The sequence below is a fragment of the Lepisma saccharinum genome, chromosome 10 (assembly GCF_977018435.1).
Source record: "Lepisma saccharinum chromosome 10, izLepSacc3.1, whole genome shotgun sequence".
Taxonomy (NCBI): domain Eukaryota; kingdom Metazoa; phylum Arthropoda; class Insecta; order Zygentoma; family Lepismatidae; genus Lepisma; species Lepisma saccharinum.
Window position 1 is genome coordinate 30,822,611 of NC_139238.1, and position 18,464 is coordinate 30,841,074.

The 18,464-nt window shown below is 37.0% G+C and overlaps 1 protein-coding gene across 1 annotated transcript in view; it reads left to right on the forward strand.

The window, feature by feature from the left end:
• The window catches only part of LOC145994300 (protein takeout-like), a 44,631-nt gene extending 39,792 nt beyond the window's left edge, over window positions 1-4,839 (forward strand). Inside the window, exons 5-6 of the mRNA XM_083130403.1 lie at window positions 181-339; window positions 4,506-4,839. Coding sequence (XP_082986529.1) covers window positions 181-339; window positions 4,506-4,657 — 311 coding nt within the window. The 3' untranslated portion in view covers window positions 4,658-4,839. The remainder of the gene's footprint in view (window positions 1-180; window positions 340-4,505) is intronic.
• The last annotated feature ends 13,625 nt before the right edge of the window (window positions 4,840-18,464 follow it).

Genomic DNA, 18,464 nt, shown 5'->3' on the forward strand with positions numbered 1-18,464 from the left:
CGTGACCGACTAAGCCTCTTACCTACCTCGCTCCCTCCTTTTCGTCCTTATTACAACGCTACAGCACCGCTACTCGCTCAGCAACAACATAGGATAGCGCTGATCCACAAGTATGGCGGTCGACCAGGTCTCGAATAAAAATGCTGTTCTATCAATTTAAGACTCTGTTCTGGTTTTCAGGGAACGTGGAAGGAACAGGACTGATAGAAGGGACTCCCGAAACACACGACGACGGGAAGGTCTACATGCACGTGAACAAGTTCGAGGTCAAGGTCAACAGGATCAAGGAGCTGAACATGTACTTTGCAAATCTTCTCGGCGGTAAACAAGATCGGATTGGTAAGTTGATGGTAACTGCAGAGGTAACTGGCTCAAGAGATTTGGTAACGAGGGTTAGGCATGGTAAGGATTCTCTTAATGAAATGTTGGAACTATTCTCATGCATGTAAGGTATCGCAGTGGTCCAATATGTTATATATTGGTTACCACGTATCTATAAATAGATACGTTCGGTAAAGCCCAGGTGACCACGTATCTATAAATACGAGTAGATACGTTGTCATGTTCGTAGTTTTTACGTCATAATGTCGCTATTATTCGCTGGAATTTCGGTTTTTTAAATTTATTATTGTTAACACACGTAAGGACTGTTGCATGTCCCTGGAAATTTATTGTTATTCCATAAAAAAAAGCGGGAAAATGGCGGCCACTATACAGTCGTTTCAAGGTAACTCTGCATTTCGATGAAATCCGAGGCTTGAGACAGGGGCGTACAGACATGTCGTTTGGGGGTGTACAAGTCGTGTTCTATTGCTCATATGATAATAGTTCAATTACTTTCTTGTTCCAAACATGCCTGCGATCATTTCCATGTGTATTTTAATTAATTTATTTATTTAAAGACATGACACTACAGGCAAATGCCCATTTACAGTGTCTTGTATTATAACACTGTTTGGTACACAAAATATGAAATCAGAAGAATTCAAAAAGTACAATAATATGATAATATGTGTTACAGTAATATAAAAATTAATATAAGATTAAATATGAAAGAGAAGTATAAAGTATTAACCTGACAGTTTGGGTTAGAACTTACACATGATAACCAATTATAACACCATTAAGCCTTGTTTCCATGATTATGAAAAACTAAAAATGCTAACCAAGGCAGTAATTTATTTTATTAAAAACATAAACTAACGTAACGTTTCAACCTTCTAGCAAGGTCTTCTTCAGACTCTGTATCAAGTACAAACGTCTTTTGTACTTGATACAGAGTCTGAAGAAGACCTTGCTAGAAGGTTGAAACGTTACGTTAGTTTATGTTTTTAATAAAATAAATTACTGCCTTGGTTAGCATTTTTAGTTTTTCATGATAACCAAGAAAATAACCAAGGAAAAACATATGTACTTCACCTTACATTTAAAAACGATGATATTTAGATGTAATGACAGTAATTAGTAATTAACACAAATGAAAAAAGAAAAATAGGATGGACTCTACGCCTGCACATAAAGAGAGTGAACTAATAAACAAAGTTAAGTCTGGCTTTGGAAATAAGTTTCTGTTTCCCTTTTGAATTTTCAAAAACTTTGGAAGATGTCTATCTTATCATATGTCTTTGCAATTTCGTTATATAACCTACACATTCTCCGAGTGGGTGCTGCATTGGCTGACTTTGTTTGAGCTCTCGGTACTTGAAACAGCTCTTTCCGTGGTCTTACCTTATTATATGGTACATAAAAAGGGATTTCTGAGAGCAGCTGAGAGGAGTCTAATGAGTTGTTTAAAAGTTTATGTAAGAATAAACTGATGTATGTTTCTTCTATCGCCTAGGGATTGTACATTGAAGTATTTTTTTAGGGAATGATAAGGAGTATATTTGGGGTAAACGCCGTCTCTTTTCAGTCCTAGGAATCGAAGGAACTTGTTTTGTACATTCTCTATTCTGCTGGTTTCATTTAGGTTTTGTGGGGACCAGACGATAGACGCGTATTCCAATTTCGACTTTACGTAGGTATTGTAGAGCATTCTTAAAGTCGTTTCCCATTCTCATTATAAACCCAAGGTTTCGGTACCCTTCTGCTACAATGCGGACGATGTGTTTTCGGAAACTGTTATTTTCTTCAAACTGAACACCAAGATCTTTATAACTTGACACTCTGTCTAACATGTGGCCACTTATTGTCTAAGTGTGCGTGTAGGGTTGTTCCTTTCGAGTGAAAGTCATAATTTTGCATTTGTTAAAATTGAGTTTTAGTTTGTTTTTAGCGCACCATTCTACAAGATTTTCAATGTCGTTTTGCAGTTCCAAGGTATCATTATCGTTCGTTATAGACTTAAATATTTTCAGGTCATCCGCGTACATGCCATACATTTTAGCCTTATGTCCGTCGCCCGGGAGGAATTTGAAAAATACCATAAATATCCTGCATTTCATTAGGAAAATACGTGTTTCAGTTAAACAAAGAAAAGTGTTGCAAGTTACAAGTCTTTGGACTGCAATTCGCAAACTCAATAGTGACATTTATTTTGATTCAGTCATTGCCCAAAAAGACAAAAAAACGTTTCTACTAGAAGAAGTTTTAGGGGTCACATTCTGATTACAGTATGTCACTGTTCAGTGTCTGAATGGAATTTCTTGCCTTGGGGTTTATTCTTATGGGGCAAGGTGTTTCACATTGTTATTCAATATTTTGATTGTAAAGCAGTGGGTATAGAGAACGAACATGTTGAATGAAAAACTAGCCTAGATGACCATCCTAACGTACCCGAAGGCACGGGGGATCGAAGTAGGACCTTGGCTGTCCTGATGGGTAGATGTAGCTCAATGATTATTCATCCTCATTATTAGAGTACTCGCTATTCATGGTAAGCTTGATGGTAAGAAGCGAGAGGTAACAATTACACACATATGAATGGCAAATACACAATCACTTGGGTTTACACTTTCCAATCCGGATCACACATGGTTAGACATAAGGATAATTACCTATCAATGGTTGCTCGTCGTAGAGAAACTTAAACGTACAACTGTACAAAACGTTCCTCAAGCTTCTCCTATTGATCCTCTTTTCCTCAGGTAAAGACTGACTGCCTGCTCGATAGCCCCCGACGATTTTCCAATGACTGACCCCTCACTCTGTCCGTTGCACTCAATTTTATTATTCTTTCCTCACTTCCTTGTTCCTGACTCTTTACTTTATAATACCTTTTAGGTCAGCAACATGACCACTTGTATGCAATATTAATTTCAGGAAGATTGATTAACTACTGATGAAGCATTCTTGAAATACCTTAGAGTACAACGGCTAGTGATAAGGTTTAACAACTTTTATGCTTGATGAAATTTCTTTGATAGTATGATTTATAGCATAATGTTACGCCATTTCATTGCTGAATATTTGTTTGCCATTCCAGGTCATGAGTAATTTTTTTCCTCAAAAATTCTGTAAAAAAATTGTACTGGGTCTCGGTATAATTTCAAATTGTTTGATTGGTTTAGTCACTCAAAAATATATTTTGACTAAACATGAAATTTTGATAAAAATTGCCTCCCATCGAAAAGTATCAGTTAAATAATGTAGCAAGTATTGATTACAAGTTTGAAAATTTTGCATTCAAGAATTAATTAAGAAGTCATATATTTTTTTTTAAAGTTGAAAAGTGTAAATTTTGAATTACTTTCTAACATGTCCTAGTAATTTGCATTATTTACTGCGAGTGATGTTGTACTTTTAAGTCCTACATTTTGGGACGTTATGTCCTACTTCTCCCTTGTAGCGATTTGGTAACCCTATTCAAATACAACCTTGCAGCTACCAAATTAAAATGTACATTCTTCTCCCCTCTCTCTCTCTCTGTGCCTCTTTGAATTTCTCCTCTCTCCCACTCTCTTTATTCGCCCTGTATTTCGTGTCGACCTCCATGGTGGAGTGGTTAGCACAGGGCACTACGAAGTCAAGTGTCTTGGGTTTGAATCCCGACCTGGCCATTGGTGTTCTGTGTGAGTGTCCCTTTATCAATTTCACCGTGTTGTTACAGGGTAGTATTTAAAAGATCATTTTTATTTTTTACAAAAATAAATTCGTGTAATTACAATTACAATTCCAGGATTTTCAGTCTGTCCACAAATATTTGCCATTCTAATGCAATATATTATTTTTCCATCTTAAAACTTATTCGTAAACATGATTAACAACAGTGGCGGTGATGGGTTGACAAAACTGGGGCTAAGGAAAGATTACTTTATCTTGGTAGACATTAAGAAAACATAGTGCTTTTGCGAAAAGTGCCGCCACTGATGAACAAATATTAAAAAAAGTATCATGATAGTCGTATTATTAAAGGTTTGGTACAGTTTTGTATTTGTAAGAAGTAGAAGGAAGTAAATCTTATCACAGAAATATTAATTACTTAAATAATGCAAAAGTAAATTGTAATTTGCGATGCATAGCGTCAATTGCTTGTTGTAAATTACTATATTTTGTTGTTTTTGCAGAGGCTGCCCTGAATTCATTCTTAAATGAGAACTGGAAGGCCATCTGGGTGGAAGTGAAGGAAACTATGGAACAAACGATCTCCGAAGTGTTCCTTCAAATGTCCAGGAGGGTGTTTCACGCAATCCCATACGATGATCTCTTTCTACCGTAGGCCAGTCTGTGATATATATCATCATCATCATCATGCTAATATTGATATGTGTATTCCGAACTTTCCCGTAGCGAATACAACCACCAGATCCTGTGTTTAGTGAATGTGTGAGTGACTGTATCTATGCGTAAGTGAGTGTTTGTATTTTTGTTAAAATAAAACAGTATCATTAGTATTGGTCACCGGTTTACTTTCTTTGGGGTTCGACGTCTTATCATGGCGCCCTACATGCTTTAGAGCTTCGAAGTCATGCATAAACTATACTCCCTTACCACGAGAACAACCCATATACCTATTAATCCATTTTTATGAACAATAAAATGATACCCAAAAAATATGTTCCTAGATGGCAGCACGAATTGGACAATTTTTGTTCGGCAGAAAAGTGACACAAAAGATATCAAATCTACAATTATTTTATTGCTTTAATAACACGACAATTAATTCATTATGACAAAATACCTATATTTGATTGGCCTTATAATATAAATATTTAAAATTTAAATTCAAGTATTTTCAGTAAACAATTTTAAATGAATTTATGATAAAAATTCTGAAGGGAAAGTAGCAATTAGTACATAATATCGACTGTTCTAATCACAATATCGTAACGTTTACTACAACATAAACTAACGAGAACTGTGCACTGAAGCGCTATTAAAATAATAATTTAAGGATATATTCGTCGGGAGCATGTTATAAGTCTTCGGTTGTTTACCTGGGTTTATGTTCGGTTAGTTCTAACGAATTGTAGTGTTGGAGATTGCTATGACGTCATATTTACTGTAGGTTGTTAGGTTAGGCAGGTACTATGTCAAGTGCAGCCGCTGTCTAGTCGCTAAAACTGTCTTAAAATTTTTTTTGCAAAATTTCTAGTAGCTGATTTCGAACACTGAATCATTGTTATAGTCGTAACATTTGGACCACAAGAATTCGATTTCGATTGGTCAGCCAGCAAACATGTAAAGAAGCTTTCGCTTCTGCGAATTGGAAGTGTGGAGCAAACTGTGCAAAATGTGAACAACGCAGTAAATAAGTAAATTTCTTCAATTTTTCCTTCGTGCAGTCAAGGTTCTTAATTCTGTTGTAATTCTGTTTGCCTTTCCTCTGTTTTCTTCTTCTACATAGTATTTGATGTCAATTTTTGGGATTAGATACGGCAATTGTTAGTCATTTTGCGACAAATCGAGTATCTTTACCAAAAGCCAGAAACTTGTGAACGGTGGTGCCATCTTTAAGCAGAACTTGTAAGTGCGACCTCTTACTATGGCAGCGTTTCTCGAAATTTTTTTATATATTTTTTGTACCCTTTAGTCGTAACTAAACGTCTAGTGTTAACCCACGATAGGTTTTCTCCGAATACTGGGTTTTGGGGAATCTTTTTGTCTGCCTAATCGGTGGATCTTTTTGGTACTTTGGAGGCTTGTATCTCCAATAGAGCAAAGTGACATTCGGGCTGTATGAGGAAAGGTGATAAAGAAATAAGTATTAGAATCCTACGTTTATTATTATATTGGGTGTTTCTACGTTTACAATCTTTATGATTAGTTACAAACTAAACATGTGAATCACATGTAAGAAGTGCATAAGCAGGGGTGGCGCCAGGGGGGCGCGATGGGGTGCTTCGCCATCCCTTGATTTCCTGTCGCACCCCCTTCAGCACTCCCTACGTCCAACTGAAAACACTAACCCTTAGAGTGTCATGTCGTCATATTGAGCACAGAATGTTGGGTACTGAAGTAAGACCGTTATTATTGTATGCGACAAGCAAGCACTGAAAGAGATGCCGATGTACGAGTATATACTTTCCTGTACTGGTGGCAGCCTCTATAAAGATCAGCGGCCCTTTTTTTCTTTCGTCAGAATTGTTCTTATGAATCTTTCTTCTTTTGTTTCTTCGAGTGGTATGTCTGTGGTTTTCGATAATTGCCTATAGCTAAATGTGCATTATTGATAAACGGTTTATTTTCCACCTGCTTGTTCTTCCTCACACTGGAGTAAAAATTTCAGCTGCTTTCAAGGTATCACCAGGTCGTGCTCGGGAAATTATTTAATGCGAGTTGTAACAAGAAGGGCAGGTTTTTTGTTAATACGTTCTATGTGTTCCACGTAACATGTCTAGTAAACGTACGATTTCAGGCTTTTTCAAAAACTGTTAGGAAGAGGCCCAATGTTCACGAAGAAATTTTACAGTTCGTTGTTGGTGATAGTGCGGCAGAAGGAATTTTAACGAAGGCTAAGATGCTGTGAACTTCGCGTTTTGTCCTGAAGTGGCCGGCGGAAGGTACAATGTACATTTTGTACCTGCATTGGTTACATTGAAAAGTTCAAATATTGTGGTTTTAAAGGCAAGGATAATTTCATTTAGTATTTCAGTACATAGTTCAATAAGACTTCAACGTGTATGTGAATGTTTACACTGTATGACCACTTTCTTGGAGGAGAAGACTTAATGCACATCATCTTGGACGTCCAGAGGGAGGGCAAGGCGGGGGACATCCTCCCTGAAAATGAATGTCAATCAAAAATTGTACAGGGTACATTAGCCTTGTCACTGTGAAGGACTTTTAATTCAATGGAAGCGTCACACTGTAAATTGTTCGCGACAACCATTCATAATGCACAGCTCTTCATGGATGTATCCGATTAAAATAATGTGCAATGGCATGCGAACGTCTCTCCATAGACGTCACTTTGATCTCGATGCATTACCGAAGCGCTAAACAAATTTTAAGGCATTTTTCTAACACCTCGAAAAGGAGCAAATTGGAACAAGAATTCAGTCATAACTTTTTACTGGTTAAAGATATGTCGAAAAAACCTTCACCATTGCATTTCTCGTGAAATTCTAGCCCATTTTGATATGTCGCACGACCCCCTTCCCATTTAAAATTCTGAAGTTGAATTCAAGATGGCGGACATCAAGATGGCCGCTGACCGTGTGGGTGGCGTCAATGTGGTCCCCCCTTGGCCTGATAACGATTGGTCATCACCATTTCCATGTTGCGCGCTGCAGTGGCCTTGTACTGGGGGTGTTAAGTGACTTATTGAGCCACCCTGTATTATCAGAAGAACGAAGTGGCGAGACTAAATTGTAGATGCAAACTTGGTTACTAGATTTGCAAATATTTGACATGTAAGCTGAGACAAAATTCGATATGACCACTTCCACTTGATTTCTATTTTCTTTCTACTATTTTTCGTATTGTTTATTTACTTCCTGTTAGGTTACAGAACTTTTTTTCTCGTTTTGTGTTACTGTACATAATGTGGCTGATTGTAGCTATGTCATTTTTCACAGAGTATGTGTGTTCCTAGAAACCCTGAAACACATCGCTTCACGACGGGATATGACGTCACAAATGCAATCAAATGTTGTGTGTGGTTGCCAGCATTCAGGCGGCAAAACGGGCTTTTTTGAACGACTGTAGCGCCGAAACGACACACCAACGAGAAAAATGTTACTGATAAAAGCTGTTTGTTTTGATGTCCTCTACACGTTTCCGTGGTCCGTGGGCGCCATTAAAATGACACCCTGTATATATTTTACACATATAATTTAATTTCAGTGAGTAATTTATGTTAATCAGTGGCGGCGATTAGGCAGTTCGTTGACCCAACCGCACTATGGTAAACCTTATCTACCATGGGAAAGCAAACTGTCCTTGCCCCCCTCCTCAGTTTTGGCACCTTTCTCCCCCAGTTTTGAAAGGTTGCATGCATATTTTTTTTCGTTTTCCTTACTTTCAGCATCGCACCCACTCAGCACCACTAGATGATTAATCCTGGCGCCCCCGCTGTGCATAAGGAACCTTAATTTTCCAGAGTTATTGAAAAAATAGTAAAGAACAAAAATAAGCCTGTAAACTGTCAATCACAATTTTGGAGCCTTTATTGTAAATCCTTAGTTTCTAGTGAGAATGATGTTACTGCATAGCCTGACTCAGTTTCTTGATGTCTAGTTGTATACACTTGAAATTTTCAGAAGGAGATTCGGCTCCAAATTTAGTCTATTTCGGTACTTGTTACCAGCCACTTCTCCCCAGAGCGCAACTTTGGGAAACATTGAGGTACACCTTGGATGGAAAACCACTCTACAAGCTGATTTCGTACCCCTTTCAAGTAGTTCATGTACACCTGTGGGGAACCACTGGACTATGGTGTTCTGCCTCCATTACGGCGCAAGAAAGATGCATAGACTGTACAGCCAGGGAGAAAAATACATCTCTCATAGAGCCTTAATATCAGTAGTCTAAAGCTTAACGCGACAACAAGAAGCAACATAACTTCTATTGAAATCAAATATTAATCGAGTATTGATGACTCATAGATGGCAGCACAATATCAACAATATTTGTTGCTTTCTACCCAAGAATTGAGAAATGAAAAACTTGTTACAATCTTTGGATACTAAGACTTGATATCCAGTTGACAGCTCTGACGTCAGTTAAATGAAATTTGACATATGAAATAGAGATAGCCGTTTGGATCAGCTTAGCAGATACTATTTTCCAGTTAACACAGTTATTGAAAAGTTCGTGTTGAAATTTGGACAACACCGCGTTGGAATCTGAGTAGAGACGTATTTTCTTTAGTGGAAACATCACAGCCACAGAAGTTTTAATTGAGAATATCTAAGAACGCAACCAAGATGGGGCTACAATGCACTCTTTACAAAAATATCATCTTTTAACTGTCAATTAGTCTCCAATTAATATCCTACAATTAACTTAAATAAAAATATACATCAATTAACTACATTACCTTTCAAATTACTAAACATATATAAAACAAAATTTCCACCAAAATACATTTATTTTTGCTATGTAAGATAAAGGATTTAGTATAATTTACTAATGTTAAAATTGGTCAAATTTATTCTCAAATGTTTCTACGCTAATAGAATATCAGTAATTTCGATCGACGTGCCATCTTTTGTTGAAAATATAAGTCTGTTGGATTCCTGTTAAAATACGTGCAGGAAGTGAACAAGAATATGAAATCATTTAATACCTGTCGATTTAATAATGAAATTATAATTAGTTTAGGAAATTTGCCTTTTTTCATGTGCGGGATAGAGTAAAGAAAATTAATAGTGTTACTGTGTAAGTATATATATACTAACATCAATCCTAACATAAAATTTGTGTAATAATTCTGTGTAGATTAAATCTATCACTTCACATTTTCTAGTATTCATAGTGTCTTAGATTTATGCTGATGATGCAGACAGTCAGCATATTAAATGCTACTGATTTTCAGTGGAAATTAACTTATTACCTTTTTGAGGTGTTTAACTCCGTAATAATTACAGCAGCTGATGTTCTTCAGTTCAATATTCTTTAGACATTATCCGTTGTCTAATTTCTCGTAATCTTAGTACCAAGTTCCGGAAAAAGTGATTCTTTGGTCGCATTTGTATTGTTAACGTCGTTTTGCTGCCACTTTTGACTAATCGCGACGATGCAGAAGAGTGATGATATGACGTTTTCTGATGAAGGTACACTCACAAAGAATACAAGGGATTTCAATCTGGGAACTTTCGTGGCGAGATTGGAAGTCCACCACTTTACCTACCAAGCTCAATTATTTCTTTTAAGTGAACTTTCACGCCTTTATGACAACCGACACCTGACACTTGAAAACGAACCTTCAGAAATATATGCAACCTTTCGTTTCGAAGTGACACTACACGTGTTCATTGTTGCTTTAGTGTCAGCCGGACTGGGCCGTTCGCATTGTGTAGTGTCTCCGTGGTCTGTTGGTCGCGCAAGTTCAGTCAATTATAATAGAAATAGGGTGGTGTTGCAAATGACTGTACCAAAATATTTAAGACATGGGGAGGTTGGTTGTGTTAACGGCCCAGAGCTCGGCCAACGGAGAAGGACGCATAAGTTCCTAATACGTTGGTCTTCTATCACAAGCCAATGCAAGCAAAAATTATTTTGACAAGAAGAAATCAGAACACTGAAACATGTTATGAGATAGTATTTAATGGGCTGCAGTTGAAATACTTACAACGCCTCGCCTCCCTTCTCCACACGCCTTGCAGACAAAATACAATCACTTACCCTTAGGGCACTGGGTCAATACATGTTAGCAGCGTAGGCCGCTGATGGCCAGCGTTGCACACAAGCACTAGTCTTTACGTACGCACCATTTCCTAATAAGCTAAAAAGTCTGATTGAAAACTGAGTTTAATGCTAAGAGTCCAAACTTTATCGAGAGAAGAAGGAAATAATTTTCGGTAAATATGCGAAAACGCCCGGACACCTTTAACTCATTTATTTCCTTAATTTTACCACTGGTAATTACTTTTTCTGCATTGCGGAACATTCTTTAAGGTGAAGTTATGCCTTTTTCCATAAAATAGAGTCAACTTTTCATATTAAGAGTCATTATTTGTCTTCCTTGTTCCGCTTGGGTAACAGACAATATGGCATGCACTCGTCATGGATCATCGCGCCGTGCTTGTGTTTTGTCGTTTTGGAGTGGGTATGCAGTGTTTCAATCTTCTTAACCGAAAAATACCTACTTTCGTCTTCTTTAAGTCATCACAAACCACTCACGGATAGCCCCAAAAAACCATTCACGATAGCCCCAAAAAACATTGCCGGATAGCCCCAAAAACCATTTCTGGCAAGGTTAGGTTAGGTTGGGTTAGGTTAGGTACGGATAGTTAAAAAAAAAAAAGAAAACAAAATTCTCGCAAAAAATGCACGTTTGGAAACACTGACGAGACCGTGTGACTTTCGACGCTCTCGCCATCTGCACGCACACAATGGAAACAACGGTATAATATGGCAGGCAATGCAAGTTTCTTACGTAAAAAGTTATTAATTCTTGTTCGGCAGCATTCAAATACAAAGTTTTTAGTTTCCCGTGAAAGAAAATACCTCCAAGAACGTCCGGAATGCTAAAGAAACTCATTTCAGTAAGTAATTTCTCCTGTAAATTTGAAGAAATCCGTCCGGGCGATAACGCATATTTACCATATTTTCATCTCCGATATGTAAAGGTGCTGATGCGAGAGTGTGTCTTGAAGTTCCTCCTTCATCCTTGATTCCCCGAGTACGCTGCTCCGGGGAGGAATTGTCCCTCTTCTCTATTGGTCGTTGCACTTTTAACTCCTCCCACAAGTGGTCATGTTTACACTGAGGGGGATGAGAGAAGGGATGATAGCCTTGCACGGATCAACAACGGAACCTTGTTCATAAGTCAATTTGGAGGGCGAAGAAGTATCTGGCTCTAATTAAATTTAAGTCTCTAATAACTTCACAGTGAGCACTTTCCTTTTGACACTTGGTTAACTGATGTGTTTTCTCGCTGTCTTAACTTTCACGGTGGAGATATTTATTTTGGAGCGAGGCCGGGGCTCAAGATTCCGCACTATTTACCCTTGTCACTTCACTGTCAATGAGCCAGACTGGCCGGCGCGCTTGCGTAAGTAATGTCGTCTGCTGAGTTTGGTATGTGTAGAACTATTGTTTTGATTCTAAGCCTGGGCAGCTTCTTACTCCCTCGAGAACAGAGGATCGTTGTTCAGGAAGAGGGCGAGTCTCTCGTTGGGGGTTTTAAATTTTAAAATGCCTGATGTTCCGTGATTAGCTGCATCTCTAAATTTCAACCATCAAGCCGAACGTGAATTGATGGTGACGTGAGTCGAAGGTGGACTGGATGGATATCAAAGTTTGTTGCGGGAACACACTGGCTTCTTTCTCTCGAAGTAGGTGCGGTGATCTAATATATATCCAGGGCTTCATGGGAAAGAATGCTGGTGTGTTTGAGACGGCTGTCCTTTTCTCAGAGAGCAGAAAAATGAGATCTTGTGGGAACGCGGAGATAGACCGATGGTAATGGTAAATGGAAATTGGTACATCGGTCATACACGTGTCAATTGTCACTTCAGTGTGAAGACTCTCTATGTCAACCAACCTTGTCGCTTGCAAGTTGAATTTAAAGAAAACACGGTTGTAATAAAGCATTAAGTAGTGTTAAAACATACCGTTAATGAACAACGTTTGTACATAACTACAATGCGTTGAGAATGTAATATAAAACCAACAAATGCAGTGCTACATTACATAGTTGTTTGCAGCTTCGGAAGATTGTAACACTTTATAGGGTGCCTAGCTGTGGTACATAAATATGAATCTTATGGATAATAAACCTTTTTAATATTTATATTTTATTATAGTTAAGAACATAATATTATATGCCAATATTCTCAGTAATCATATTTTTTGGTCTTTACACCAAGTGAATATATTTTTATTTTCATAAGGCAAATATAATATTGATCGAATTGTTTATAAATTGATTTCAATTTATAATATATTGTTCTGGTTTAGTCCTAAAATTCAATGAATCTAGATAATCAGCACCATCTGTTGACTGATATGCAACTAATTTGTAAAGCAGCCAGTAATTCTAGTCCTTCAATCTTTTTTGAATTTCCCGTATGTGTCACCTTGAAGTTCTGCCCTGTTATTTTAATATTATTTTGTGATCGCTGTAATGTTGAAATCTGGCCCTTCACTGACAGTTAAGAACCATTTGACTCATTAAACAAAGAGGCCAAAGTTGATAACTCAAGGAACTTTCAGACCGAAGCGGCAGGCGACACAAGGCCCTTCAGACTAAAACAAAACATTCACCACTCATGCACGAGCAACAGACCGAAGCGTAGTTGATTACTACAGGTTAGTTTCTCCTATCGACACGTATCATTAGTTGCTTATCGCTTCGGTCTGTAAGACCGGAGCGACAAATTACACTGTTGTTTCACACCAAAGTGACAAGCGAGAAGAAAACTGCCCGAGGACACACGGTACACAGTACTGAGGAAACAGCCCGAAGAGAGCGACAAGTGCAGCTTGTCACGTCATTCCGGTACAAAAGTATACATTTACTTCTGAAGTTTGGTTTCAAAGTCAGACGTGTAGCTTCGGTCTAAAACTACCCTTAGTGATAAATTAGATCTGAATTATTTTTTTGAAAAAGATATCGATGTACGAAAGACATAAGCGTATATTTTTTACTTTAGTAGTGATTTGAAATTAGTTTATACCTAAAACATTAAAATTATTAAATATAAAGAATATAAATAATATTAACAAATAAAAATAAAGTTATGAGCTGCCATTTGCAATAAACTTTTGGAAGTTACATACTTTATCAACATTTATTACATATTTTGCTACATATTTATGTACATATTTCGAAAGTTTAAGTTACAGGAAATTTCTGGCCCTGAGAATGTGGATAGACAAAACATAAATGCGTCGCGTTACAAGGTGGAGCCGTTTTTATTATTATGAAATTCCCCGACATTTCCAGGTTTTCTAGTTCAAAACTGAAGTTTTTCCAGACATGTTTATCGTCATGATTTTTGCTTTTTGAAATTTGTTTTTTTCAATTAAATATACTTGTATAATCCGTTAATTATTATGAATATATACAGTAAACCCTCGTTAACACGAATCCCAAGGGATCGAAAAATCAGGAGTTCGTGTTAAAAAAATTCGTGCTAACCGGGGACTCAAATTTTAGTGTTGCAATACAGTTATTTCTACAATACTTATTATGTATGTCATCATAGAAAACACTACTACAGTAATTAAGTTTTAAAAAAAGTACTCACAGATCATTTTCTGGTGGAAAACAGCACTGTGTGTGTTGTGATAACACAGATTCCCAGGATGCGGCGTGCATCAAGCACACTCCAAATTGGGATTTCCGTCTTATACGTTTTAAATCATAGAAAAAACAGCAAGAATTTGTTGGTTAAATACGTATAAGCTCATTGTTGACGCTATGATCGCGATTGTCGAGCAATTGCTCCCAAGTTTTAATCTTAATGTCACTCGTACTGGCTATGATTTAAAGAATAGAAAAACACATTTGAACACATTGTTGATCTGAATTTGTTGGATACAAGACTGTATAAGTTGATTGTTGACAAGATGATAGAGATTGTTGAGCGAAGTAACGACAGAGAAACAACAGAGAAAAATTGTGAAAACCTTGAAAGTTTGTGTTAACCTTTAAGTTGGTAGGTGGCCAAATTGTACACAAGTGGGTAGTGGGGTGCTCACGACACCCCACAGAAAAAGTACTCTTAGAGTTATATTCTAACAATTATAATTGTAATATATGTAATTTTACATTGCTTGTACGGTTGTAAGATTGCGAATAATGAAAATAACTAAATTTGAAACTTTTGAGGACATTTTTATAATTTTCCTTCTACAGGGAGGTTATTTCAGTCGTTTACCGCGAGCCCGTCGGCCGCTCAGCGGCACCTTCATGCAACAGGTCCCAGCAAATTGCGTTACAGGAAGTCCGTAACAGAAACTACTTGTTTTGTAATGTTTCCACTTTTCACAATTACAGTTACAATTACAATTGAAATAATCACGTACCTTGTCGCAAGGATGCTGGAAAAGGTGTCCTCCAAAATATAAATATTTCTGGCACCTTATTTTGGACATCTAATCTTAGATTAGACATCGCTACTTTATCCTCAGTTGTCGCGAGAGCACCGGCAGCTTATCGGGAGAGTTGTCAGTCGCGAGAAGGCGCTTCATACTGCACGAATGAGTCAGTGTCGGGAGTGATGCCAACCGTAGGGACTTTTCACTATATTTTGCCCGCGTAGGGACAGATTTGCCAAATGAGGGAAAACGTAGGGACTTTTTTCAATCTTGGAAAATAACATTTTATTGTGCAAAGGTGCAAAGCTTACTTGCCAGTCAGTTGCACTTTCTTCGTGCTCGGTTTGGAATGAATGGATTAGTTTATCTGGATACTTTAGCGAGGAGGAGAAAAATAACTAACTAACAAATCTCCATCACGATTTTGGAACATGTTATCGGTTACCAAGAACTTTCAATGCAAGTTCTTCTTTGAAAACATTACCACTCTCGCGAAAATAGTGCTAACATTGCCAAATTCTAACGCGGGAACGGAAAGAATATTTTCAATGTTAAGTGATACAAAAACAAAAAAGAGAAATAAAATTGTTAAAGACTGCAGGAAATACAGCATCACCAACCAACATCTATCTCTTCACAGCAGCAGCATGTATGACTTCAAATAACATAATCAACAGTAAATGACTCAACGTTATTCATTAGGACTGTGAAAAGTCGGGACCGGGATCGGGAAAAAAAAAATCCCGTCGCGATCCCGACTTCGGGAAATGACTTCCCGACTTTTCGGGATCGCAAGCAGTCGGGAAATACCGAATGGTAACTTTAAAAAGTCGTTAATTCTCGACGTTTTCTGCATTGTAAGTTTCTGGAGCTTATCATAAATTGTAAGTTTTTATTCTAGAAATGCAAAAACAATCACTTAAAGTGAAAATGACTTGTAGAATTCGAGATTTCCTGAGCTTCGGGATATTTTGAAAATTTCCCGACTTGGTCGGGAAATTACAAATTTTTCCCGTTCCGAATGTCAGGATTCAACCCGTCCCGACCCAAAACATTCTGTCCCGCACACCCCTATTATTCATTAAGGCGAGAATTTACAATACCGGACCATTCTGTAATTTCTATGCTACGTCTTATACTCACGGAATAATTAGTCGTGATGCTTTATCTCAAGTTAACATGTTGGGGTGAGGAGAAAAAAATGTTCATTAACGTGTAGAAGTTGTAAAATAAGCTTTTCAATTCTCGCAATGATTCTCCGTATACAACTATGGTAACCATATTTGTTGATATGAACAATTGACGTACGCAATCAGTTACGCTGTCTACAGCGTTGCCACACTGTTGATTTAATACTTGGAGAGCATGGATCGTGTAAGAATGGCGGAAGAGAACAGTAAAAAAGTTGTTAATGTTGTACAGATTATTAGGTGCAGTGTGCAGGAGGATTGCCGTGGGGTAATTAATAAGCTTATGGATTTCGGTATATTGCCTAAAGAAGGTGATTACATGTGACAGTGACAATCACGATGTAGAAGAACATGTGGAATGTGGACTGATTTGATTAAGGTAAGTTTGGCAATAGTGCATCGATCGTAAAATTGCACACTGTAAAAAGTTGACAGTAGAAAAAACGGTCTAAGGCCGTCAATTCTCGCTGCCATCCAGATACCGTAAAAATTATGGTGACCGTAAATTTCTTTTTACAGATACCTGTATATTAAACGGTAATATACCGTAATTTTAACAAGTTTGTTTTTTAAAAAAATACGGCATAATGCCGTAATTTAAACAATAATTGGCTGTATTTAGATGGAATACTTTTTTGCATCATGTAAAAAATTATACTTTTATGTCCAGACTTAATGTCAAAAAGTTATTTTCACATTACATATTGATTATTGATTTTGTTCTGGCATAGGTATAAAATTTCCAATTTCACTGCCAATGTAAGTGCTTAAAACACTCCTTGGCAGCACAGTTCATCGTTTTCCACGATACTAAGGCATTTAGAGAGAATTTTACATTTCCACAACACACAATTGATTTACGTACCCTTGCAGAGGTCGACAGTAGTTAGAAAGTAAAAAATACCTGTTTAACTGGGGGGAAATACTGAACTACGAATTACGTATTAGACCCCCCCTCCCTTCTGGCATCTGTAGTGGACTGTTGAGCTAACGTCCCATAAAGCTAGATGTGCCAGGTATGAATCCCCGTTCATACATGAGTATCATTGTATTTATTATACCCATTCCATCATTTATAATCATTATCACATTTAACACAATATGCAGAAAGAAACAAAAATACCAAAATAATAATTACAACTTATTAATAAAATAGCATTTCTATGGCATCCACCAACTCCATAACCAGCAATGACATACATTTTCATTGGACAAAATTAACATGTTCTTGAAGGCAATGTCTTAATTATTTTATTAGATACTTCCAGGCCCTCTGATGGCACAATGCTTACCTTGTGATCGAGTCCTGAGTTCAATACCCTGGTGGAGGCATAATGCAATGGTTTGGATTCCACTTCAAAACTGTAGGTCCAGCCCCAATTAGCCTATCTGAACATAAAGTGGACTTGAAACTATACCTCTCCATTTACTACAATATGTATGTGTGCGCGAATGCATTGTAAGGATATGATACATTCACAAAGAAAAACAGTTATGAAGAAAAGGTGAAATATGTTTACAATCCTTCCAAGCAAAAAACAAATTCTCAATATTTTCAGATATTCAGAAACCCTGTGAATAACATAATAGAAAGCAGAAAGGAAAACATAGCCCTCAAACCTTAAAATTTCAATGTTTTAGCATTTATGAAAATACATTTCCATAATGGGACTAATTTGTTAGTACAATAATAATTATTACTTAAATTAGGAAATATTACAAAAATATCTGTAATTGTACTTAAAAAAAAATTAATTTCACTTCAAGTTCCTCACAATGCAACAAATAAATCACAAATTGCACTCATAAACACACACTACTATAATAAGCCGAAGTTTTTCTGTAGGCAAATGATGAACAGATTCTCTCTCCTTGACCACATGAATTCTACAAAAGTCTCAGAAGTTCCTAGATCTGACTTTATTCTCATCTTCAGGGTAAAGGTAAAGAAGTAATTCTAGCCTGAAGATAGTGGCATTATTCTCAAAAGCTCAGAAACAGTTGCAGAACCCACTTGATCGATGCCCAAGAGAATCAATTCAACATAAAAAATTAATAAGTAAAATAAGATAAAAAAACTGGCATTACTACCAATCTTCCATCCCTGCTATTGGTGCAATCCTCTGAAATACTTTTCAGTTTTAAAAATGGAATTTTTAAATGAGATATAATAATTCAAAT